Here is a 25,393-nt window from a genome sequence, read left to right on the forward strand (position 1 = left end):
TACATGCAGGCCAATGCATTTAACACTGTAATGATACAGCATACACCAGACCATTTAAAACATCTCAATGTACATGCAGGCCAATGCATTTAACACTGTAATGATACAGCATACACCAGACCATTTAAAACATCTCAATATACATGCAGGCCAATGCATTTAACACTGTAATGATACAGCAGACACCCTCTCTCCATCTCCTGTCTCTATTTGATCTTCCTCTATAAGGACCAGTTCTCCAGTAAGACAAGTTTACACAGTCACTTTGGGGGAAGATGGAACTGCACATGCTAAAACCCACACAGTTAAATGAACATGTATCCCAAACAGTTTTAAACACATATAACATCCAATGTTGAACCTCAGCTCTGGACCACAGGTTCACACATTTGAACACATCTTAGAAAAATGTATTTGTTTACCTGAAATCCCAATAATAGGGAATAGCACTGTGCTCTCCTGAAGGGCTGTCCTGTCGGTCAGTCAAAAAATTAAATTTCTGTGACACTGACTGACGAACACTGCAGAACCCTGGCAGACATGTCTTCAACAATATCAACAGAGCCAGCACAGGGTCACTTGTACATGTGATAGCTTTACTTTGAACATATTTTTTTAATCATGTTGCATGGCAGGGAAAGCACTGTCTCTCTCAATGTGGTACTGCTTTCATTTTGGGTGGCTGGAGAAAGCTTTTTTAAAGTAAACTGTCTGGTTTGTCTTTTCAATGCATTGTATTATCGGCACTACAATCAAATTGCAAGATTAGCATAGCCTGGTCTAAAAGCAGTTTCAAGCTTCATTTGCACTGAGGGGAGTCAGATGCTGTAAAGAAGTAGCAAAACATTTGGGAGTCAGTCTATCTGGAAATGTGTCAAAAGATAACATATCCTGTTGCAAAGTATAGTTTCATCTGCAGACATGACATGTTTGGTTATACAGATAAGTGGTATAACAGGAAAAGAAATCAGAACCCTGTAAAAATAATTCTATTGCATAATCGGAGACCCAGCAGTCCTGGTTAAAAAGTTAAATGGCACACTGTGAAAACAGCACAGCTCTTAACAATGGAAATTATAATGGCTGTAATGAAAATAAACATTTGACAAGCACCGGATTTACATTAATAATATCTTAAATGAATCGTTTCAGAATCTATTAATCATGGCTCTCTTTGAAGCCACCACACATGCAGTTATACTGTTCTAAGATATATTAAGAACCATTTCTCATGATGCTAGTTATAACTGAAAACCAGAGGCCAGTGCAATGCCAGCACAAGTTACACAGTTTGTTGTTGTTAAGTGTTTGTAAGTACTATAGCAACAAGACTTGTATGGATAATTTAACATAATTCTTAACATAACTTAAAATCAGAAAGACCGATTTATTATTATTATTGGTTCTGGCTAACTCACTTTAACCTCAGATTAAATCACCTAAACATGAAGCACATTTTAGTTGCTTCCAATACCAGACTAAATCGAATAGCTAGTCCCCTGATGAACAATATCGGCAAAGAAGGATTTATATCTTGCCTCAATCCATTACGCCCCTGACGCGAGGTAGACAGTACCACACCAGCACATAAGCTTGAACATACATTTGACTTGAGCTTCTTAAAGGGAATTTAGATAGCCTTCTAAAATAAAGAACCTTTGTCTTTTAATCATCTTTAGTACCATGCCTATTTAAACACAGATAGATACTCACAGTATGTGTTTATGCATATTTGTACATGTGTGGTTGTGTGTGTGTGTGTGTGTGTTTTGTTGTGTGCGTATACATTTTGTGTGTAAACAGTCAATAATATTACTAGACCACAGTTTTACAACATCTGATTATGCAGCAAAAGATCTGACCGGTACATCTTGTAGCTCATATAGTGATATTTTTTAGTTGAATAGAGACTGAATCAGCAAAATAAAGCACGTAATAATAAAATAATCAACAGTCATATTCATTGATTGTGCAATGCGAACATCCTTTCCTGAATCAATTGTATATGCTAGGTTTCGGATTGATCTTCGAAGTAAATGCATAAACAGTGCAATAACATACTCACTGTATTTCGTACACTTCGAGTAAGAAATACGATCCTACATAGAAAACATAGTTTGTTTTTTAAAAAACTGATACAATTTCATAACTCTGCTTTGAGCCTCCAGTTTTTCATTTCTAGTGTGTGCGGTTACATAGAAATCCATTATATCAAAACGTGATGCTAGGTAAAGCAAAGTGACGTGTTGGTGTGTCCAGGCCTTCATTCTCCCCAGCCTCCAGCTGCTTTTTGGCTTGGTGTAATGGTGAGAGGGCAGCTATCCTAACCCCTGACCATGGCTTCCCTACTGTCAGCCTCTCTACTTATCTGTGAGCTAATTTATGGGCAGGGGTACCTTGAAAGGCGAGGCCAAAGAATCTAGTATAAAATATGTATATTGTAGTAGTGTTGTCTAGTCTGTTTCCTGACTGAATTATAATTCTGAAATGGAAATGTATTCAGCTAAAACACATACAAATGACAGGACTGTCAGTGTAGGCAGAAGTATGCCTTTAAGCCAAAAATCTAATTTAAAGGACAGTTGGAGAAATATGTAATGCATGACATGATCTGTGGAACTTACAACAAAGCCAAAGAGATGGCAAAAGATAAGTTCCCTTCATGTTCTGCGGTAAAGTTAATTTGTTGGCGAAAAGTTAATTTGTCTAGACCAGATAGTTTTATCAGTACCATTAGATTTGATGCAACAGGGCCATTAACTGAATGGCAATGAAGGCCTTAACCTCCTGTTTTAAGATGCACAGTCATTGACAATATAGTGTACTACTGAAAGAAGAAAGAAAACAACGTACACCAGTTTATGTACTGTAGACTGGGTCACAATGCTTGAGAGCAAGGCTGCTTATAGAATGTGTTAAAACTAGAGTGCAGTGAGAAATGTTTTCATATCACTGCCAAAGTTAGGTTGAATGTTCTGTATGGTAATGTTGGCACAAGTGTCTATTTTTTGTAGAAAGATTACAATAAGCCCTTTATTTTTTAATGATTAAAGTGCACTCTGGGCTGACTCCATCTAATGAGTAAAACACAGAATTTTCCCTGTATATTGAAAAAAGAAAAAAATATATATTGGGATAATGGAAGTTTGGGCTAAAAAACAAATTTCTCCTTTTTAGCTTTGGTTTCTCCAAGGGATCTTGAGTTTTCTGAAGTGACATCTAGAAGTTTCCGAACCAGCTGGTCTATAGACTCTGCAGATGTCCAGTCCTTCCTTGTTAAATATGGAGTAGCCTCAGGTGGAGATGAAATCACCATCTCAGTCCCAGCGGAAACTACCTCAATTGTCCTGACAAATCTAATTCCTCTCACAATGTACAACGTCAGCGTGCTTTCACAGTACGATAAAGGAGACAGCTTTCCATTGAAGGGATCCGAGACCACTCTTGAAGGTAATGTTTAGGTCTTTTCATGGCTCAAAATCTTTTTTATTTTAGAAACTACTATAATAATATATAATCACACAGATACAGTGTCAAACAGAGAGATTTATTTTTTCTAAATGTAAAACATTCTTATAATATAAAGAAAGAAAGAGAGAAGTGAGTTCTTATGTACACTTGCATTTGCTATACCAGTAATCAGAATCCAAGCATAGAATGCCTATGATGGGAGTGTTTGGAGTTTTAGTATCAATCAACGGGTTCTTACATGACAGCAAGGGCGTTATCTCCCAGCGGGCACTGAGAAAGAAATGAACTAATGCCAGTATTCACTGACGAACCAGCAACTGGCTCACTCCATCCCTTTACATAGCATTACGTCTTGTACCCTACTGTTATAAACAGTAGGGTACACAATTATGAATCCAGCTGCAGCCTTTCAATAAGTAGCCAATTGTTAAAAGGACAGTAGCATAGGAGCAAAAGTAGCAAAGTCGGAAACTGAAAAGCAACAATATCCTGAAGTCTGTGACCTTTCACCTCTGTTGGCTTCAAGTGCTTCAAAGCAAGGTTTACAGAAACAGGAGTTTGTGTGGGCGTCGCACTCACCCGATTCAAGCAAATAAACACATACAGAACGGTTTGATCCAAATGGTGTCAAGGAAAAGAAACTGAATAATCAGCTTCCTAACATCCACTTTCTATAAACCATGCTCCAATCACAGAACTGGTGCAGCCAACAGAGTTGACAAGTCACTATATCACATGTCCTTCTGGAATGAGGACATTAAAAATGGACAGTCATTTTGCAGTCCACAGATATGTTTTAGATGAAAAATTGAAGAACAATATTGTATTGGAGTAGCGGATCCACTTAAAAACTCTAAACATGACTGCAAACAGAATCTGTGGGACAGAAGCAGCTATTTCAGGGTGGGTTAAATCTATGGGAAATGTCTAATTCCTTGTGCTCTGTTTCTTTGCTGTAGAACAAGGAACCCCTCGCAGTTTAAGGGTATCAGAAGAAACGATGGACAGTTTTCGGGTCACATGGGGGGCAGCCCCTGGGAATGTTGTCCGATACCGACTTTCCTACTATCCCATTGGAGGAGGAGACACTAAGGAAACCACCATCCCGGGAAGAGAGACCTCAGTTGTGCTACCAGAACTTTTACCATCCACCACTTACCGAGTATCTGTTGCTGCAGAATATCAGTCTGGGGTTGGAGGGGAAATGCAAATTGATGGAACTACGAAAGAAGGTAGAGATCCTGTTGCACTCCTCAGCCTCATTTTTACATGCTCCCTTGTATACCTTTGAATAGAAACTGAACAAATCAAATTCATTGTTAATGTCTAAAAAAAAAGGATTCTGGTAGTACTCAAGGCTTGGAATAGGAACACGTGCCAGGAAATCTGAGGCATGTCAGTGTACCTCTGGGAATCGTAATGTGCAGGGTAGCATCTGTAGGCCAGGCACGGCAATGCGCAGTAAACTTCAACAAGAGTTCCATATGAAACTCGTATGCACGTTTTATTTGCATATGAAACAACAAACACTTGACATTCTCTCATTAGCAGTTTATTTGCGGACATGTTGCATTTTCCATGTTCCATCTGGTTTTAAATGGCTACTTGTATCTGGCTGGCCCTGTAGTGAAAGTGAAAGGCTTAGCTAGTGTGCCTACATTCTGAGATTTATATACAGATGGCTTCTACTTCCGCTTGCATTCTGAAATGTTCCATGTTTTTATTCTATGCTTATATAAGGGTGATATAAGCCACATTGAAACACGGCTACCGAATTATATTTAATGTACGCTTGACTGCTAAAGGATTTAAGTTATGCTTATATGCCCCCCCCCCCCCCCCTTATACATATTCATTCATTCACCCTTCTTCCATATACATCTGGAAAAGACTTTGCAGTATATTTTTCACTGTTCTAATTTTAAAATGTGGATCATAAAATGTATGTTCTGATGAGAAATATTGTTGGTATTCCCAATCGAGTAACCTGCTGCAATACACACTCCTGTACCTTTGTATAGGTCATGTAAAATCAGACATAGCTGGTTAGAGCATGCATCTGTAACAGCTAGTCCAGAAGAGCGTTGCACACACCATTATTAGACAGCAGTTGGTCTAACAAAGGTGTTTGCAAAGTCGAGGTTTGGATAATCAAGGTTTTTTTTTTTTCTGTGATTTAGCAATTGGACTGTTATCACCCTATAATTAAACATGGAACTTTTATTAGGATCTGTACCTAATATGTAGTTGGAACACAGTGGACTAGATCTGCAAAGATGCTTAAACTTAAGGCAGCTACAGTGCTGCAGGGATCCCTTGTTACATCACAGAACACACCTAATCTACCGCTAATTCAGGGCAATGCAAAATCCTTGTTACATCACAGAACACACCTAATCTACCGCTAATTCAGGGCAATGCTAAATCCAACCGCTTAGACAGGTCCTACTAAAGTGGTCGGGCCGTGTATGTTGCTGTCATTACACTAGTTGAAATATGCCCAGTCAAATACCTTGTAATTCATTGTGTCTTCTTTCCTTCCTGTAGCTAGAGGATCCCCCAGGGACTTGCAGGTTTCTGACTTCACTGTCTCCAGTATGAGGCTCTCCTGGGTTGCAGCTCCTGGTCGGGTGTTGCAGTATCGCATCGCATTCAGACCATCGGCAGGGGGAGAGAGCCAGGAGATCTCAGCCAAGGGGGACGCAACCACTGCACTGCTGAAGAACCTGCTGCCCAGCACTGAGTATGACCTGTTTGTGAGCGCCCGGTACTCCTCTGGGGTAGGAGAGCCACTCGCTGGGAAAGGCACAACACTGGAAGGTACAAATCGCAAACACAGTTATTATTAGTTAGCTCTAGTGGGAAAGTTTAGGATTGAAATGGTCATAGGCTGAGAGCAAAGATGAAAACAATGCTGACACAACTGTGGAGGATCACTTATGGGATGTGTGTGCAGGGGATTAAAAAAAAATAAACCTTAAATATAGTGCTGCCATAAAATAGTTTTGGGTATAAATACTTAATTGTGTTATTTTGTCTTAGCTAATCTTCAGTACAAAAAAGATTTATTGTAGACAGCAGCCTAGTATAGGTGTGAAATGATACAAAGTGAATCTAAACAAGATTTTGAATATAACTCTATTTCATACACCAAGTGGCTCTTTATGGTAGGTTGAGTTGATAAAGACACCTAGTAAAAGTGTTTGTCAGTTGATATTAGTAAAGATCTTATGATGGCGTGTTTAAGGTTATTAGATGTGTTCTATATTGTATATTCCACATATATTGGAATAATTATGTGTCTTCTCAACAGTCTGGCCTGATATCATTTGAAGCATTTAACTGTTAGATGGTAGTATCTTGTAGTCAGGAGTGGAAATATAAGGCCTCCAGTCAGCTGTTTCTGTCGCCTACATTTTTTTTTTGTTATACAAAGTTAATAATAATAATAATAATAAAAATAATAATAATAATAATAATAGTTTTGGTTTACTTTTGCCAGTCTCGTCTTTTTCATCCATATCTGCTTAGTTTGGACAACCAATCTGAAAACGAAATTTGGGGGCGGGACTGCGATGCCTAATTTTTTCAAAAACTGTGCAGTCTTTCATTGGATGAATTGATGTTATGACCGTCACCGTAGACAGGTGATCTTAACACAGAAGTTTTTTTAGAACGGTCTGCCGTCAATATTTATTTCCGATTCCTTAGTTGCCCAAGGTAAAGACAAATGGACCCCGTTGTGTCCTGTTTTTCTCCTTTGTTCTGATTGTTCTCATTTGTTTTGGGTTCTCAATTAAAATGGTAAATGTGTTCATTGTTAAATGAGTAACTGGTGTGATTCTTATTGTGGATTGTTATTTGAAACGTGATTCAAATGTGATTGGAGTTTGTCAGTAACAAGGGTGTTTTTTTTTTAAACTAGATAAGTCGCCTATTGAAAAGGAGCGTTACACTTTTCATGAGCTATAAACAGCAAAACTGGGTCAGTTTGGAGGATAATTTAGCAAAACACATTACGTTAAACAAAATATACAAATAAGACATTTCTGGATTGTACTGTAATTAAGAGACACTAATGATAGGTTGAATCAGTGCTGTAGTAGTAAATAACAAAGTGGGTAAAGTCACGTTTGGCGAGTTGAACAGATACATTGTTATTGGCCCTCAAGCAAATGCAAAGACATTTATTTATTTATTTATTTATTTATTTATTTATTTATTTATTTGCTGAATAAAACAATTTCAACAATATATCTTTAACAAGGACTGACAGTGCGCAGAATGACGGGGAAAGCAAACACATTTTAATTACCTTACGATTTCAGGTGCCTTTTAAAGTAAGATGGCACTGGCTGCAAAAAAGGACTGCGACTCCATGTCATTTTTATACACAAATAAGCTTACTTGGCTTGAAAAATGTCTTAAACAGTGCAAGAAAAATCCTACTTGGTTTGATTGAATGAGCACAAAAAGCTTAATATGAAAGCTGAACATGAATGTTAATAAAGAACGACACGTTCTTAATAATAAGAACATTCTAGCGTACTTCGCTAAAGTAAAAACAGGCTTTTGTTATTTTGAAATACCACTGCTTCAGATTATTACTAGTGCTTCATAACAGTAACATTTTATTTAGAGTTGGTGCTGAACTTCAATCCATTCATGGCCCGGCAGCAACATGAACCTACTAACTAACTAACTTAAAAAAAAAAAAAAAATACTCTGCTTCTCTCGTCTTTTTTATATTATTAATATAACTGAATTAATACAGAATAAAAACAAACCAAACTAACAACTATCTAGCCTATATTATTTAATGCATCATTTTTTAGTCTCCAAACTGCCCAGCATCTTGTTGCAGACACGCTGCTGCTAGCATCAGCTGTAGTAAACAGTGTAGTTTGGACTATTTGCACCACTTGTGGTGTTAAGCTTTTAACATTTAAATGTTTTTTTTTCTCCCTGTTGAAGTACTATAATAGCACTTGCACAGTAACATTCAATACAATATGTATATCGGGCCTTAGTGGCCACCACCTTAAAACACTGCACAGATAAATATACATTCATTAAAAGACTAATATGCTAAGATTTAGGAGGAATTGTCCATGGATTAGGTAGTGTGATAGCTTCAAGGAAACATTTGGAATACCTGCAATAGCAGAGAGCTTGTATTGGAAGACAATGAGAGATAATAGCAAATCAATTCCAAATAATACTGAAAAACAATGACTTTCCTGGGCAACAGACTTAGATAAACCAACAAACAAGGAACTGCAGCAATCAATATGACACAATGAAAGCACAAACTTGGATCCAAGATACCTCTTAGTTATGTGGTCTATGGACCCTATTCATTAAAGTGATTGTATCTAACTGAAGAATTCCACAAATCATATCTGCTATGCACTTGCATTTGTGATATATGTCTCAAAAGTCCAGTTTTGAAAGAACACCACCATATGTATTTTTATTTTACAATTTGAGATGGGGTGCTCCTCTTGATTAAAGAAACCTTTGATTGATGTCAGTGCTTACAGATACTGTTGCATTTCCTTGATCATTGCACCTGGAGGGAGAAATTGTTCCCACCCCTTCAATGGCTTCTTTCCTGTCAGCTTCTTCCAGCCAGTAACATGCTATGATCCAGAAGAAACTGTTGAGGTGAAATGAAAGAAACCACAATAAAATGTTTTTCTTTCAAAACTGCACATTTCAGGCCTATGTGCTGCATCTAATGGAAGTGCAAAATAGTATGTCAGCTACAATTACTTTAAACTTTAAATCAGTACTTATTTAAAGAATGCTTTTTTGAAGTCTGTTTTGATAAAGCTCATACCGGTATAGTGTTTTGAGTGTGTCTCAGATGACTGTTTCACATGCATCTCAGGTATGCTGAGATGCATGTATTGCATGGCCAAGCAAAACACCTAGTTTTCTAAAACTAGTCTTTACCAAACAATATACATTGTGAGGATTAATAGATTTCAGTGATGCCTGAGCTAACAGCTGTTTAGAATCAAACAACATGAACCCTGTTTTTTCAGACAGCAAAAAAGTGTTTTGGCTGCATTTATTGTTTAATGTCATAAAGACATTTTTATACTGGAACAAAGGCCAGAGACATAGCTGGGTGTCAGCAGATATTTAGTTTGGACTGTTTAGCTTCAGTGAAAGTTCATTAAGGAATTCAGATTCAGTAAAGAAGTAGAGATCACTTATAAACACCTTGCCTCTTTTGGGAATAATGTCCCGATGTGCCACTCTGCATGAAGCTACCTTGGTGGGGGTTGATCCAATAATAAACTCAGCTTTGCAACTCGTGTGATGCTACACCGACCCCCAAACACACTAGTGCTCAAGCAAAACAGTTGAAATTCTACAAGCCCTTGATTGAACACACATATACACCTATAGTTGAAGGATTGAGACATAATTAAAAAACAAACAAACAAAAAAAACTATGTGAACATAATTTAGATCATAGTTATCAAAGAAACTAAAAAATGATGTTGCAAAAGTCTACCGGAAGCCAAACAATATTTCATGTCCGATTTCGAAATGTAACACTGTTCAATTTTTGTCAGTTTTTTGTTAAGTATATGGAAAACTACAAAGCGCTATGTAATTCAATATGTTAACGTAATATTATTTAGCAGGTTTCATTTGACTTGATGAATCAAAATTAGTTATTTCTCTGGGGTGATGCAACACTTTTGGCCGTAGCTGTAGACCTGCTGGCATAGCAGCTTGAAGGAAGCTTTAGAAATGCTTGTGACTCCTACACATGCTCGAGATTGATAATTACAATTGACATTTGCTCACAATTCCATTTTCAGTAAATCAACGAAATGTACGCAATCGAGTGCGGTGCAGTTTCTCTCCCACACAGCATGAAACAAGGGAGATGTGTCTAGCTCGGAAGTTCAATGCTGTCTCTTGCTTTCCGTAGTGAATAGTGTACATTCACAGGAAAACGACCTTGACATTTTCTATTGCTTTCCTGATATTCATCAAAAAATAACACATATTTCCGTGGTCATTTTAGTGTACTTGTAGCTCTCGGAGCATTCTCAGCTGCTGTGATTTGCTGAATAAGCAAGTAGACTCCCACATTGGTGAAGCAGTGTGGAGTAGTGGGGCAGCAGTGTGGACTCTTGACCAGAGGGTTGTGGGTTCAATCCCCAGTGGGGGACACTGCTGTTGTGCCCTTGAGCAAGGTACTTTACCTAGATTGCTCCAGTAAAAAAACCAATTGTATAAAGGGGTAGTTGTATGTAAAAAATAAATAAATAATGTGATATCTGTATAATGTGAAATAATGTATAATGTGATATCTTGTAATAATTGTAAGTCGCCCTGGATAAGGGTGTCTGCTAAGAACTAAATAATAATAATAATAAAGAAAAGGAATGGATGCTGTCCAAATGCAAACACTGAAATCATGCAGGCTACTTTTATTACAGTAGACTACGAGAAGCATGTTGAAATAGACAATTACAAGGAAAGCACACGCAGCATATACAGTAGGATTTACAGTAGGATGTTAATTGGTTGTATATGACGGATGTATTTATTATTCAGCGGCACATTTTTAAAATAGAAGCAGTATTTCTGTTACAAGTCAATTTCAGTCAGGATGCCATCTTGACTAATTGACCTACAGTAATGTTCCGAATGACACTTAAAATAAGGCATTCATCTAATGAGACGCCTTTTGGAATCATATAAGAAGAACATAAGAAAATATATGCCTACTAGCTAAAGAGCCCCAGTGAGCTTCTTTGGGGTGGTGCCTTTAGAGCCATCGTTGTTTAGTGGGGAAAGGGTTAAACTACAAGTAAGCAAGGCATGTTGTGTTAAGCCAGTGGAGGCCGGGAAAGCAGTGAACACATCTTAAACAACAGGCATCATACATCAGCAACATTGCGTACTGTGTACAAATGATGGCAGCTTTATTTAGCTGTCCATTTGTTAAACGGTTTGTTTGTTTTTCCCCATTCGCTGTAATTGACTTTGTTGGGTACAAAACATAATGTGTTTATAGAATCTTTTATCATTGTTAAAACCTTTGTTTATCGTGAGTTAAAATCTCTTTACAGTGGCTAAGTATGCGCTCAAGCAAATGCACATGTGTCATAAAATTAAGCACTAAGCCAAGTTTGGAATGGCACACATAAGCAGTATTGTGTTTGATAGATTATTTTTGGCTCGGTACTTGGAAAGACTCGGTACTGAAATCAGACACAGCTTAGTTACTGATCTATAAAACTAAACACATGCTTAATGTGCAGCTTTATTCTACTTGCAGAAGGCGTCTGGATTTTTTTGTAGTAAACAATTTTCCATTTGAATTGCGTTTGTAAAACCCTAATGCACATATAGTGCCATAGTCGAAGGATGACGCTTAGTGAATGTACGACACAACTCATCTGTTGCACATTGAACATTAATTAAAAACGTGTTTTTGAGGTGTTGTAAACATGTCCTTCTTGTCATCAGCAGCTTGGATCAGACTGAAGCTTTATTGTAAGGTTTCAGGTTTTGGACACTAGGGGAGTTTAAGAGCTCATGAGAATGATTCTGTTGACTTTACATCTGGTCATTTTCAGTCAGGTTTCAAACATTGCTTCTTACATTTTTACAATTTGTGGTTTGTGTTTGAGGTTTTTGTATTTCATGGACCATTAATGTGAAAGTCATTGCTTACTTTGCTTATTTGTTCAACTACCCACCATATTATTGAGGTCATTCAGTACCAAAGGATCACTGGTACTCTATAATGGTTACACCCAGAACACACAATGAACCGCAACACTTCTGCATCTTCATAAAGTTCACACTGTCTTTGGAAATAACATTTCTTTGTACTTTTTAGTTGGCTACGGGTGTGACACCCATGTTACAATTTGCTGCAATTAAGTTTACAATGACTTTAAATAAATGGGTTGAACCACTCAACAAGACAACCACTGAAGTGCAGAACTAAATATATTAGGTTTTCAATAGAATCTCTGCTTTACTGCTTTCCCACATCAATATCAAAGTAGGATAGAGTATGTGTGGAAGTCTGGCAGACACTTCAATTCATATATTGATGATGAAAACTGTATGTGTCTGCTGAACTCATTATCAAGTGGGCCATTCCCAGCGGTATTTAGCAGTGGAAGTCAGTCAAAGATTTAGCAGCAAAAAGACACTGGCATCGTAACCCTCCAGAACTCTTCATAACTAGAAGGGCCTTAGAATAAAAAATAAAATAAATAAATCTCTCATGATTCATAGCTGAATTTGTTATTCACATGCTCATAGCACAAGTAGCAGGATTTAGTCAACCGGATTGATACCGTGAAGCTACAGTATATTGTAGTATGTACTTGTGGATGGTTTAAATAAATGATTACTGCTGTGGAAACTTATAATGCAGAATATCTTTTGTAGTTGGCAAGTGGAAACTTACTAAGTAGATTAGGAACGGGATGCTTTTTGTCTTGATCTAACAATTAAACTGCAATAGATCTTGAATATGAATACCCAGCTTTCAGCCATTTTGCTTAAAATGATACCATATCCACACCCTCTGGTATGGTATTGAGCTGCTTCAGTCTTGATATAAAGGAACTTGCTGATTTGCCTTTCTTATACCCAAGGCTTTACAAGCTTATTGTTAATGCATCAATTTTACTATCGGTAGCAGTTTACATTGATGCTAAAATGTATGGCTATAATCAAGACTGTGTTTGGCAGGTCACGGTCAGTAGAATGCCTTTCATCTTTAAAATGGGGAACATTTATGGCTGAAAGATGACAGAGACTCTAAAATGATTTGTTTGATTGCACTGCTGTAAATTACCAGGCACTGTTAAGACTGCGAGCGCAGGCTAATCTCCTATAACGTATTGTTAATGTCATGTATTCTCAAGTTTTTATTTTTTCCACTGGTATCTCAAGTGGTTTTCGTCATTCCAAGCTAATTATTTACATGCACAAGTGTAATGAACAGAAAGTGTCTAACTCTGAATGGTTTTAGCTTTTGGCTCTGTAAATTCCAAGATTGTTAACAGGCTGTTGTGGAAACATGACTCAGTACTCAACTGTCCTGTATTGTTAACTATATTCCTCATCAGTACAGTTGCGTAGTGTGCTGATATGGCCACAGTAAAAGTAGCTGTGTATTGCATGTTCAGATATGTATTGGCAAGCTCTCGCATGCTGCAAATCAAAGTCTTTTTTTAACTCACCATCTGTACATACACTCTCTCTTTCTAGCCTTTCAATGTATATTCCACAGGGAGTGCCGAACATCTGCATTCATAGCAAATACAGTTTTATGGATTGAGTTTCATGTATAATGGAAAAAACACTGCCGGAAGACAATGCCTTTCAATCAGAGAAGGGAAATGGGTTTCAGCATTTTCAGAAGTTATGCTGCTTAATAATAAAGCCAGAGCAAGCAAGAAGGCATAGAAACTCAACAAATGGAAATTCGTTTTTATGAATGATCTCTCTTTGAGTGTCCAGAAATCATATGCTGTGTGAGGGTGTAAGCTATGTGGGCTTGTCTGCATTCATGGTTTTAAGGCTTTTAACCTCATCTCATCTCACCGATAGAATCTGTAAAGGCAGTGCAACACAAAAAACTGCCTGTTACACTTCATTTCCAACTGTGCCCTCTGGTCTTAGTTTCTGTGCTGGTCTTAAAGTATTGAACAGGGTTAACTTTGTCAACTCCTTTTAAGATTTTAAAGACATCAGTGCAGTCCCTCCATATTATTCTTTGTTCTCCCTGAAATACATTTAGTTTCCTCAGCCTATTCTCAAAGTTAATTCCTGTAAGCCCTGTTTTGCTCATCACTGGATTCTCTCCAGGGCCACAGTGTCCTTTTTGTAATGTGGAGATAGGAATTGTGGAGAAAGGAACACAGAATTATAGTAAGCTCCCTTCCGAAGACTGTCTCAATTTACAAAAACAGATCCCCATTAAGGCCACTTTATCAGTTCCATGTTTCCTTTCATTAAGACCAGCTCTCTATTAAGACCATTTTACTCAGTCCCTTTGGTGGTCGGGGTATCATTGTAGGAAGGAATGGGCCTATTTGAAAGTAAAAAAAAAGAAAAATGTTCATAATAAATACTATAAAGATTTTTGTTTCCACCGATCTGTAAAACCATGCTGACTCTTCCTTCTGTTTTCTTGGCAGAACGTGGCTCCCCCCGTGACCTGGTCACTAAAGATATTACAGACACGACCATCAGAACGTCCTGGACCGCCGCCCCTGGGATGGTGCGTTCTTACAGGATAGCATGGAAGTCTCTGTTTGATGACGAGTCTGGAGAGAAAAGCATTCCTGGAGACGTGACAGAGAGCATCCTGGAGAACCTAACGCCTGAAACCAAATACCGGATCTCTGTCTTTGCAGGCTACAACAGCGGTGAAGGAGACCCGCTCTCGGGAGAGGCCACCACAGAAGGTATCTGTCATGGGAGGCCTGCCATATGCATGAATCAATTTAAGACTTCCTCACCCTGCTCCAACGAGTTTAAATCTGTAGAGACAATAGTGTTGCATGCATTTATATTTAAGATATTAAGAGCATGTATGAAATGAGAAACAGTTTCTGTGCAAAAGCATCACAAGTGCTTAGTGATTTTGTATCTAATGATAAGGCTCTTTCTTACCAAGACTTTCAAAAGTCATAATAATTCTGAAAAACTTTATGATAGATCATTAGCAAATGCATGCAGCTATAATTAAGGTATAGCACATCACTAATGGCAGCCATGGTGACAGATTTCTGACCAGACAGATCAGACGAGCAGAGTAATGAAGCCTTTCAGCAGAAAACTGTTCATGAAAAATAAATCCTTCGAGCAGCTTTTTTATTGATTTTGACAGGGATGTTGAGCACAATTTGAATGACAGCAAACCCAGTCCTTCCCTCTGTGACTTGTCCCCTTTGCAGTATTTAAAAAAAAAAAAGTTAATTCGCCTGAGGATCGAATATTACATTGTTTACAATGCAATACCGGCACAGTCATGTTTATTTTGAATAAGTACATAACTCCACCAATTCATAAATGTGTTTGCAACATGAAGTAAATTGGTAAAAAGAGTTCAATTTCTTTGTTGCTTTGACTTTGAGCTGAATATGCATTTGCTATCTGTTTATTTTTCTGCTGTGCCTCACAATGTTAAACTTTTCTTTGTATCGTAACTAAATTGTACCAAAGCAAAATGTCACAATATTCATACCAATACAGCAGCTCAAGAACACTGATATTCGTAGGTCGGTTTGAGGATTATAAATAACATTTATGAATCTTACTAATGCCTCTTGAAATGTCAGAATACTTGCAGGATAATGCACAAGCTTGAAAGAGTTTAAGCAGTTCATCTTTAAAAATTATATATGTTTATTCAACTTAGGATTCCAGGACTAAGTGCATTTTTTTTTCTTTTGTTCTTTAGTTTCTCCAAATGCAAAGACGTTGATTGTAAATGAGGAAACGGAAAATACTTTAAAAGTGATTTGGCAGGCAGCTCCAGGCGGCGTGGTTAACTACCGTGTCACTTACCGGCCCACTGCTGGTGGCCGACAGATTGCTACCAAGGTGCCTGGAACCTTGACAACCACAGTGCTCAGGAGACTGCAGCCCAGGACCACCTATGACATCATAGTGCAGCCCATTTACAAACGAGGAGAAGGGAAAGCAAGGCAAGGAGTCGGAACGACACGTACGTGGGTCCATAGTTAACCAGAAGTGTGATGTGTCTGAGCTGATACACACCACAGATATTTACACCGTGTTGTGATTTGACCGGACCTCATTTTAATTACCCATGTAACTTTATGTCTTCTCTTTCAGTCTCTCCATACAAAGCACCCAGAAACCTTCAGACCTCTGAACCGACTAAGACTAGTTTTCGGGTATCCTGGGATCCTGCACCAGGGGAAGTGCGAGGGTATAAAGTCACCTTTCACCCTCGGGGAGACGAAGTGCTTCTGGGGGAGTTGCTTGTCGGGCCCTATGACAACACAGTTGTACTTGAAGAACTGAGGTAAGCAATAATCCAGCTTGTGATAAGTCACAGCAGTGAAGTAAAGCAAGGCGTTCGACTTCGGTCTGGTATGAGATTGACTCCAAGGTGATGGGGGAAGCCTGACTCATCAAATCTTGTGATTATTCTTCACTTAAGCCACAATGAGTTATTTAAAGGAGGTTTGATGTTCATTAAGCTGTTCTAAAATGTTGCTAAGTAAGAATGCGGTCTGTTCATACCCCATACATATCGCCACTGAAGGTTATGAAACATTGAAGACTGCATGTGAGCCTCTGTAGTGCATTTATGTAAGTCAAACCATGTAAAATGCCTGAGTGGGTGCTATTTAGTGATTTAAAGGATGGTGGTATTTACATTTGAGAATGTTTACATCAATTGAATATACTGTAACAGCAGTTTATGATTATCAAGCTATATGTTATTATTAATAAAAACAAAGTAACAAAAAACTCAATTTGAATCGTCCCATGTATTATATATAAAAAAAAATAAAGTTTTAGATTTTTAATTAGTGTTGAGAAAACACACATACACACGCACACGCACACACACACACACACAGACTCCCTGGTGTGCATAAATTAACCTCCAATGTATGATTCATTGTCTGTTCATTAGAGGACAAATTACCAAAAGCATAGATGTTGCATTTGCCAAATCCCCTGCCACAGAGCTTGTTTCTGTGTTTATTTCACAGAGCTGGAACTAAGTATTCAGTGAGTGTCGCTGGGATGTTTGATGGAGGAGAGAGTATGCCTCTAGCTGGTGAAGAAAAGACAACTCTTTCTGATGACCCTGCTCCTCCTCCTCTGGACACTCCAGGTATTTATAGAACATGTTTTCTACAATAACTTGTGAGCTCTAATTTACATCATAGTAATGACGTTAGGATCTCACAAGATATCAGTACACAATACATGCATCTTACTTACACAAGCACAGTAAGCTTGACAAAGTTGCGTTGGAAGGTGTTAGCTATCTGTGTAAATAAAAAAATGTAACAATAACAGCTTACTATGAAGCCATTCTGCACGGCATCTGGAATGCAGAATATTCTGTAGCTATTCAGCTGTTTTAAACCAATTTATGCTGTAACTGGTACAGTTAGACTTATTCTGTAATATAAAATACATTCATTCTCTGTTCTTTTAAAGAGGTGTTTTCTTTTATGTTTTATGTAAATAAAAAAACTAATTACATTTCTCTACAGTTAAATTGTTTGGTAGAGACTAACAGCATTAAATGCAGTTGGTGTGTGCTGACATGCATTTTGATCTGTCACTTTCTTGACATATAGTAGTCTTTTTTTCTGAAAGGAAAATGGAAACACAAAAAAGCAATCTGTTTTCAATTACAAATGTTTTGCAACCTAGCAAGAGCGTGAAGTTGGGCTTCCATCTAGCAGTATGAAGCAAGGAAAATGTTATGTTTTTGATATAAGACTCCAGGATTTTAATGACCCTAAGGCAGCAATTCCATATATAAATATAATCTAGAGCTGGTACAGTGACGATGACAGCTTGCAGCAGTGAGGTGTTCAAACAAGAACAAAAGGAAGAAAGGCAATGCTGACGATATTCGTTAAACCATCTATCATGCCAATAATCAATAATTAATTTCATAGTTATAAAGTTGCAAATCAAATGGAAATCCAAAACTATTGTATGTAATACTGTAGTGTATATAATACAGTGTAATACTCTATTGTAAATAATACACTGTAATACGCTATTGTGTGTATAGATAGATAGATAGATAGACAGATATAAAACACAGTGAAATACTCTATTGCACAGCGGTTTTATTCCTTGCAGGCTTTACTATAATCTTTATCGTTTGTTTAGAAGCTTAAAAATATTTCAGAGGCCTCTGGCCACATACACAGTGTAAATACATTTGCTCAGTTGGGGTCTTATTGTTGTAGGTTTTGTTAACTAATAAGAATACTAGTTTGAAATATATTAACAAGTGAAGAAATCATAATGGGCTCGATTCTCAAATCGTCATTAGCATGTTTTTGTTTATTGATCTAATAATGATATCAAACAAGAAATAAAAAAAAAATAAAAAAACCCAGCCAGGTTCTCTTAAACGGTTGTGTTTTAATGGCAATTTCGAAAACGGAACTTTGAGAATTTCGACCATTGTGTTTTTTGGCACTGAGCAAACATACTGTACTCCAATAATGGGTCAGTATTGGGACACAGGTGTATGGCAGATGGTATGGTCTTAAATACTCAAAGTGCTAGTTAAGAGAGTTTTGTATTAACCAAATGCTTTTTTTTAACTTCTAACTTCTAACTTCTTCCAGTTCCTCAGCAGCTCTACCTGCTTAGACAGCATATAAATAAGAAACTGCATTTTATGCAGGAGACAAAAAATCATTTTAATCCTTCAGGCATCTGGAATACTAGCTCCGGACCGTGATGAGGAATGTATAATAATTCTCAAAGAAGAATCCCTGACATTTCGTGTCTTGACGGCTTGTATTTCTCCATGAAATGGTTTCCATGTCGAATCCAGAAGCTAAAATGGCACGAGTCCAAGGAACTGCATGGATAGTAAAGGGATCCTCAGCACCAACAGAAGCTTAACTTGAAATCCTCAGCATTGTAAATGTTTTCATAACGGTGACCTGAAACCATCAGCATCTTATTTGATTTATAGACACTGTAATATTCATCTTGCTGTTTTTAGCAAAAATATTGTGCATTGTGTCAAATCTGTATTAACTGTATATTTTGTACAAGCTGTTTCCCAACCTCTCCTCTGTCTTACTATGTAATGTTTGTGTCAGTGCAGTACACCTCTCTGCACCATCTGTGTTGTATACCCTTGTACGTCTTCACTTTTGAGATCTCTTGCCAGAATGATACAAGTTTTCATTTAAACAGCTCTGTATGTTAATCAGTTTCTCTGTCTGGCCTAGCAGAAGTGCAATGTAAGACTAAAGCACAAGCAGATATCGTGGTGCTTGTGGATGGGTCCTGGAGTATTGGGCGTCTGAACTTCAAAACCATCAGGGCATTCCTTGCACGCATGGTAGGAGTCTTTGACATCGGCCCTGAGAGAGTGCAAGTTGGTGAGTGGTACAAAAATGTGGGAAAAACATTTAAATTGATTTGAGCATGGAGCATAACGAGGCCCTAACTCTGTAACTGTCTTTATCGAGGTCTCGCCCAGTACAGTGGAGATCCAAGGACTGAGTGGCATCTTAATGCACACAAAACCAGGAAGTCTTTGCTGGATGCAGTGGCTAACTTGCCTTATAAAGGAGGCAACACTTTAACTGGTATGCTGTGCACATATATGTTAGAACTACTCCTATATTTTGTAAAACTAGTTAAGTCTTTCCATATATAAAATATTTTCCATTTCAATTATATTCAGTTTTTGTCTTTTGAATATTATGGGGAGGGAACAAGCTGTTTTTTTTTACTTTTTTCCCCCCAGATACTGTACCATATTCTAACTGGTTATTATTATTATTGTTTTTTCTATCAGGCTTGGCTTTGAACTACATTCTCCAGAACAACTTTAAGTCTGAGTTTGGTCTTCGTCCTAATGCACGCAAAATAGGTGTCCTAGTCACTGACGGCAAATCACAAGATGACATCATCATAAGCTCTAAGAGCTTACGAGACCAGGATATTGAACTGTATGCTGTTGGTACGTAGGTTTTTTATTTGTATTTATTTATGTTAAAAAAAATCTTTTTTTTTTCTCATTTCATCCATAATGCCGCCCTCAGAGAGACAAAGGCTAATATCAACCTACATTTTTTAATACTGTACCTAACTGTAAGTGACCTAGATTTCATTGGTGTGTATCCAGGGGTGTACTGCCTTATACTGTCAGGTTTGATCTGTCAAATGCTAAACACCCAGATACACTGGCTGTCTTTTCTGATTTCAGGTGTTAAAAATGCTGATGAGAACGAGTTGAGGTCGATTGCTTCAGACCCAGATGAGATTCACATGTACAACGTGGCTGACTTCTCCTTTCTTCTTGACATTGTTGATGATCTTAACAATAACCTCTGTAATAGTGTGAAAGGCCCTGGTAAATACCCTTTTAAATGTATGACAGTAACCATGCCTGCCTTTGTGTTTATGAACTGCTGCTCTTCTACGAGTGTATTTTTGAAATATTTGTTACCCTGGCAATTGCTAAGGAAATAAAGGAGGGGGGGTGGGGGAGTAAATGTTTTTACAGTGATTTAAATGCCTAGACTGAAATCTTCAGTATATAAAGTGGCATGCAATGTCCTGCCTACTGGGGGGGTCATTATTAGAGGAATAGTGTACTAGTTGTACTGATGTTTTGATACAGTTGTGTAAATACGCATAGGCACTATTTAAGCCTGTGTTTTACTATACTTTGGCAGAAAAAATAAAATTGCTACTGTATTAGAACTTATGTCCTTTGTGGTTATAGGCATATATTATGTTTTTGTTTAGGATCTGAGTGTTGTTGGCCTGGATTGAATTCATTATGAAATGGAATGGATGTTTTATACTAAAGATACCAACAAAATGTGCTAAGAACCCCGAATGAACTGTATGGGTGGAAAAGCCATCTTCATTGTAGTGTTTGAGAAGCCATCTTTGTGAACCTCTCTGTTTGCATGTTCATGTTGCTGCAGGAGGACCAGATGCTCCCACAAATTTAATAACATCAGAGGTGACAGCTCAATCATTTAGGGCTTCCTGGACTGCCCCCAGCGGACCTGTGGAGAGCTATCGAGTGGAGTACATGACCGTAGCAGGAGACAAACCAATGGAGGTTGGTGCTCATAGAATACCCTTGAGAGACATTTACATATAGTCAAGCGGGTATTAAGATTAACTTTAGCCTTCCTTCCTTTCTTCCCACCTTGCCTAATTTGTGGTTTTATTATAATATTGTAACAACACATTAATAACATTAAACGTAGTTAAAGTAAATAAATGACTCGCTTATTAATGTGTTTGGAAATCAATACATTTTTTGTCTTCAGCTATATGTAGATGGATCCACTACAACTGCAGTGCTCCCTGGCTTGGACCCAGAAACCATGTATAAGGTTAATGTGTATGCTGTAAATGGAGAGCAAAGCAGCGAGCCATTGCAAGGCAGAGAAGCCACATGTAAGTTTAACACTGTACTGGTGACAGCTATGTACCTTCATATTACAATGCAGACCTAAACTGATTATCATAGCTGCTCTTATGGATATCTATCAGTTTCTGTTTCTTGGCCCAATACCTTAGTCTTGATTACTGTGAATCAGATTTCAAGTTAATTTTGTTTGTGTTCAGGTTTCATAAACCCAAATGTGACCATTCATTTTTTTATATAATTTGAAGTGAGCAATGGAAACAGCATTGGAATATTCAACTAATGCTAGATCATCAGGCAAGCAGATATTATCAATCAATCAATAAACTGCCACAAAGCGCTTCACACAGACAAAACAGTATACTGACAGCTATAAAAGCTGTAACAATAAGCAAAAAAGCTTAAAAAAAAGCAGAGAATACAAGCAGTAAATACAATAAAACAGTCAAAACATAAGACAGCAAAAGAAACAAAAACGAGAGAAAGAAAAACACAATCATTTTAGGATAAATAAAATTGATTATAAAAATGAGTCTTTTAGTCTGGTTTTGAAAGCTGCAACAGTTGGTGCTTCCCTTCCAGAACTAGGCAGATCATTCTATAGTTTAGGGGCCCTGTAGCTGAAGGCTCTGCCACCTGCATTCTTTTTACAATGCTAGGAATAGTAAGTAACCCAGCATCCCAGGATCGAACATATAGGTATAAAGACAATTTAAATAAGACAGAGCCAACCCATTTAAGGCTTTATAAGTTATAAGCAGGACCTTAAAATCAATCCTGAACCATACAGGAAGCCAGCGTAGGGCTGCTAACACAGGCGTAACGTGAGCATGCTTTTTTGTTTTTGTTGAAACCCCAGCAACAGCGCTTTGCACAAGCTGCAATCGGGATAAAACATAGCTTGGAATACCTGAAAACAGGGCATTGCAATAATCCATTCTAGATGTTACGAAAGCATGCATCACTCTCTCAGCATCTTGTAGTGAAAGCGAACGTCTTATTTTAGCAATATTTCTAAGATGAAAAAAAGACGCTTTAGTTACATTCCTAATATGAGGTTCGAATGAAAGATCTGGGTCAAAGATTACACCTAAATAAAAATAATAATAATGAATAAGTTTAATATTGTGGAGTAGTGGTTAGGGCTCTGGACTCTTGACCGGAGGGTTGTGGGTTCAATCCCCAGTGGGGGACACTGCTGCTGTACCCTTGAGCAAGGTACTTTACCTAGATTGCTCCAGTAAAAACCCAACTGTATAAATGGGTAATTGTATGTAAAAATAATGTGATATCTGTATAATGTGAAATAATGTATAATGTGATATCTTGTAACAATTGTAAGTCGCCCTGGATAAGGGCGTCTGCTAAGAAATAAATAATAATAATAATAATAAAACATTTTTTTGACATCCATTGCTCAATATCAGCAAAACATGTAGTCAGAATATTTGCAGATGTGGAGTCACCCAGTTTCAGAGACAGATATAGTTGAGTATCATCAGCATAGCAATGAAAATGTTCCTTTGAAGTGGACAGCTTTTGTCAGATCTTCTTTCCATAGCATATTATGGAATATTGTCACATACCTTATTATTTGAGACTGTATTTAGTTTAATAATAATAATACATTTGGTTTAACTTGCTTCGGAAGGGCCTGATGTAAATTATCTGTATGGCTCCGCAAGGGCCTAGACGGCCAGTTTAGGAAAACAGAAAGTGAAATAAATCATGGTCTGTGTTTTATTTCGGAATTGGGTATGTAAAGCAATACAGGTTTATAAATCACACACTGCATTTAGTATACGTGCTAGAATGTGTTAGGGCAATGGCAGACCTCTTCGCAGCACATTTCTCTTGACCTAATCAAATCCAGAAGTAATATTCGTGCAGTCAAGGCTGGTCAACTGCAGGAATAGCAAACCCAGAGTCAGCAACTGCAGTTTAGTGCTTCCACGCACTTTTATTATTTATAAAACAAACAAACAGGAACAAACAAAAGGTTTAAACAAAACAAATCCAAAACACTACAAAACAAAACAGCACCAGCTATCACGATGCCCTTGTCCTCTCCTCTCTTTTTCTCTTCTCTCACACTGTTCAGGCTTGGCAGTGCCTTCACTTAACTCTCCACGTTCCTACACACATTGACAATCAATCAATCCATCACTGTTCCTCTACACCTGAGATTCTGATATAGCCAACTTTCACAGCTGTATGTCTGATACGGTATTTCCAGCTGAGGCAGGGTCCAGGTTTTGTAATATTGTGCCGTATTCACAAAGTATTTTTTTAAGTTTTGCATTTTTGTATTGTTAACTTGTTTAAATATTAAGTCTATTCAGTTTTTTACAAGTTTGTTTACAATGTAGTATTTATTTCTTAGCAGACACCCTTATCCAGGGCGACTTACAATTGTTACAAGATATCACATTATTTTTACATACAATTACATTATTTTTTAAATACAATTACCCATTTATATAGTTTTTTTTTTTTTTTTTTTTTACTGGAGCAATCTAGGTAAAGTACCTTGCTCAAGGGTACAACAGCAGAGTCCCCCACCTGGGATTGAACTCACAACCCTCCGGTCAAGAGTCCAGAGCCCTAATCACTACTCCACACTGCTGCCCTGGAGGAGGATGTGCTGTTTTGATTGATGTGTTTAATTAATTAATGTTGACTTTTCTTGACATTGCCTTTCTGTATTCCACATGTCCTGGCAGTGCCCCTGTCATCTGTGAGAAATCTGAATATCTATGATATCGGCACAACTACAATGCGAGTGAAATGGGAAGCAGCAAGTGGAGCCACTGGCTATCTGATGCTCTATGAACCAGTTAATGCTACAGTACCAGCAGTGGAAAAGGAGGTAACATACAGCATTTCTTTTACTAGCACTGAATGCCGTTTTTAAGGAAATTAAGGAATGCCACACTTTTAATAAATTGTAAAACTAATAAAAACAGTGTTTTCAAAGTGTTGTTCACAACTGTGCTTGACTTTTGTTTCTTTCAGTTGAGGGTTGGGTATGATGTGACAGATGTTCAACTGGAACAGCTGCTCCCCAACACTGAATACACACTGACCATCTTCGCACTCCACAATGAGGCAGCTAGTGACCCACTGACTTCACAGGAAGTGACATGTACGCTTCATTTTATTATACAACCTTAAGTGTTTCCTGTACCTTTCAAATCAGCTCAGTCTGAGCTTCTCTGTGTGTCTTCTGTTTCTGGAATCTTACATTTTACACACTGCTTGCAATCCTTTACAAAAAAAAAATGGTGAGGTAGAGACATGACTACTCTTGAGGTTGCGGTTGTCCTACCCTAAAACTGCACCGTTGTATATTTCAGTGCCACTGCCGGCAGCTGGAGAGCTTCAGATCACAGAAGTGACACACAGTGCGATGAGACTAACCTGGGATCCAGCTCCAGGCAAAGTGCGCAAGTACATCATCACATACAAACCAAATAATGGAGAATCCAAGGAGGTGAGTGGAAGCATTCTAGCTGTTTCAAGTTGTTTATTTAACCTCTCCACCCCAATCTACAGCACTGTTTGGTGTATTTCTATTTTGTGTTTACAACTGTATAAGCTGAGATTATATATACAGTAGTGAGTCAATTATCCAGTCTTTGACCGTCTAATCAACCGAACGCACCTGTAGCCACATGATGAGTTACGTGTGGTGTATTACGCACACAGCTTCTGCTGCTTAAAAGGCTCTGAGATTTAGCTGCCAAAAAAAGGTCC

General features: G+C 37.8%; 1 protein-coding gene across 4 annotated transcripts in view; it reads left to right on the plus strand.

The window, feature by feature from the left end:
• The window catches only part of LOC117410940 (collagen alpha-1(XII) chain-like), a 98,396-nt gene that overhangs the window by 18,514 nt on the left and 54,489 nt on the right, over positions 1-25,393 (plus strand). For 2 of the 4 annotated variants that reach the window (XM_059025879.1, XM_059025878.1), the window contains exons 11-26: positions 3,178-3,450; positions 4,431-4,703; positions 6,019-6,291; positions 14,676-14,945; positions 15,944-16,210; positions 16,342-16,534; positions 17,235-17,359; positions 19,467-19,619; positions 19,710-19,829; positions 20,042-20,206; positions 20,453-20,599; positions 21,183-21,322; positions 21,537-21,666; positions 24,361-24,506; positions 24,653-24,782; positions 24,994-25,130. In XM_059025879.1, coding sequence (XP_058881862.1) covers positions 3,178-3,450; positions 4,431-4,703; positions 6,019-6,291; positions 14,676-14,945; positions 15,944-16,210; positions 16,342-16,534; positions 17,235-17,359; positions 19,467-19,619; positions 19,710-19,829; positions 20,042-20,206; positions 20,453-20,599; positions 21,183-21,322; positions 21,537-21,666; positions 24,361-24,506; positions 24,653-24,782; positions 24,994-25,130 — 2,942 coding nt within the window. The remainder of the gene's footprint in view (positions 1-3,177; positions 3,451-4,430; positions 4,704-6,018; positions 6,292-14,675; positions 14,946-15,943; positions 16,211-16,341; positions 16,535-17,234; positions 17,360-19,466; positions 19,620-19,709; positions 19,830-20,041; positions 20,207-20,452; positions 20,600-21,182; positions 21,323-21,536; positions 21,667-24,360; positions 24,507-24,652; positions 24,783-24,993; positions 25,131-25,393) is intronic. The other 2 variants (XM_034017904.3, XM_034017907.3) reach the window with 2 other exon arrangements.

Source organism: Acipenser ruthenus, chromosome 6 (assembly GCF_902713425.1).
Source record: "Acipenser ruthenus chromosome 6, fAciRut3.2 maternal haplotype, whole genome shotgun sequence".
Classification (NCBI taxonomy): Eukaryota; Metazoa; Chordata; class Actinopteri; order Acipenseriformes; family Acipenseridae; genus Acipenser; species Acipenser ruthenus.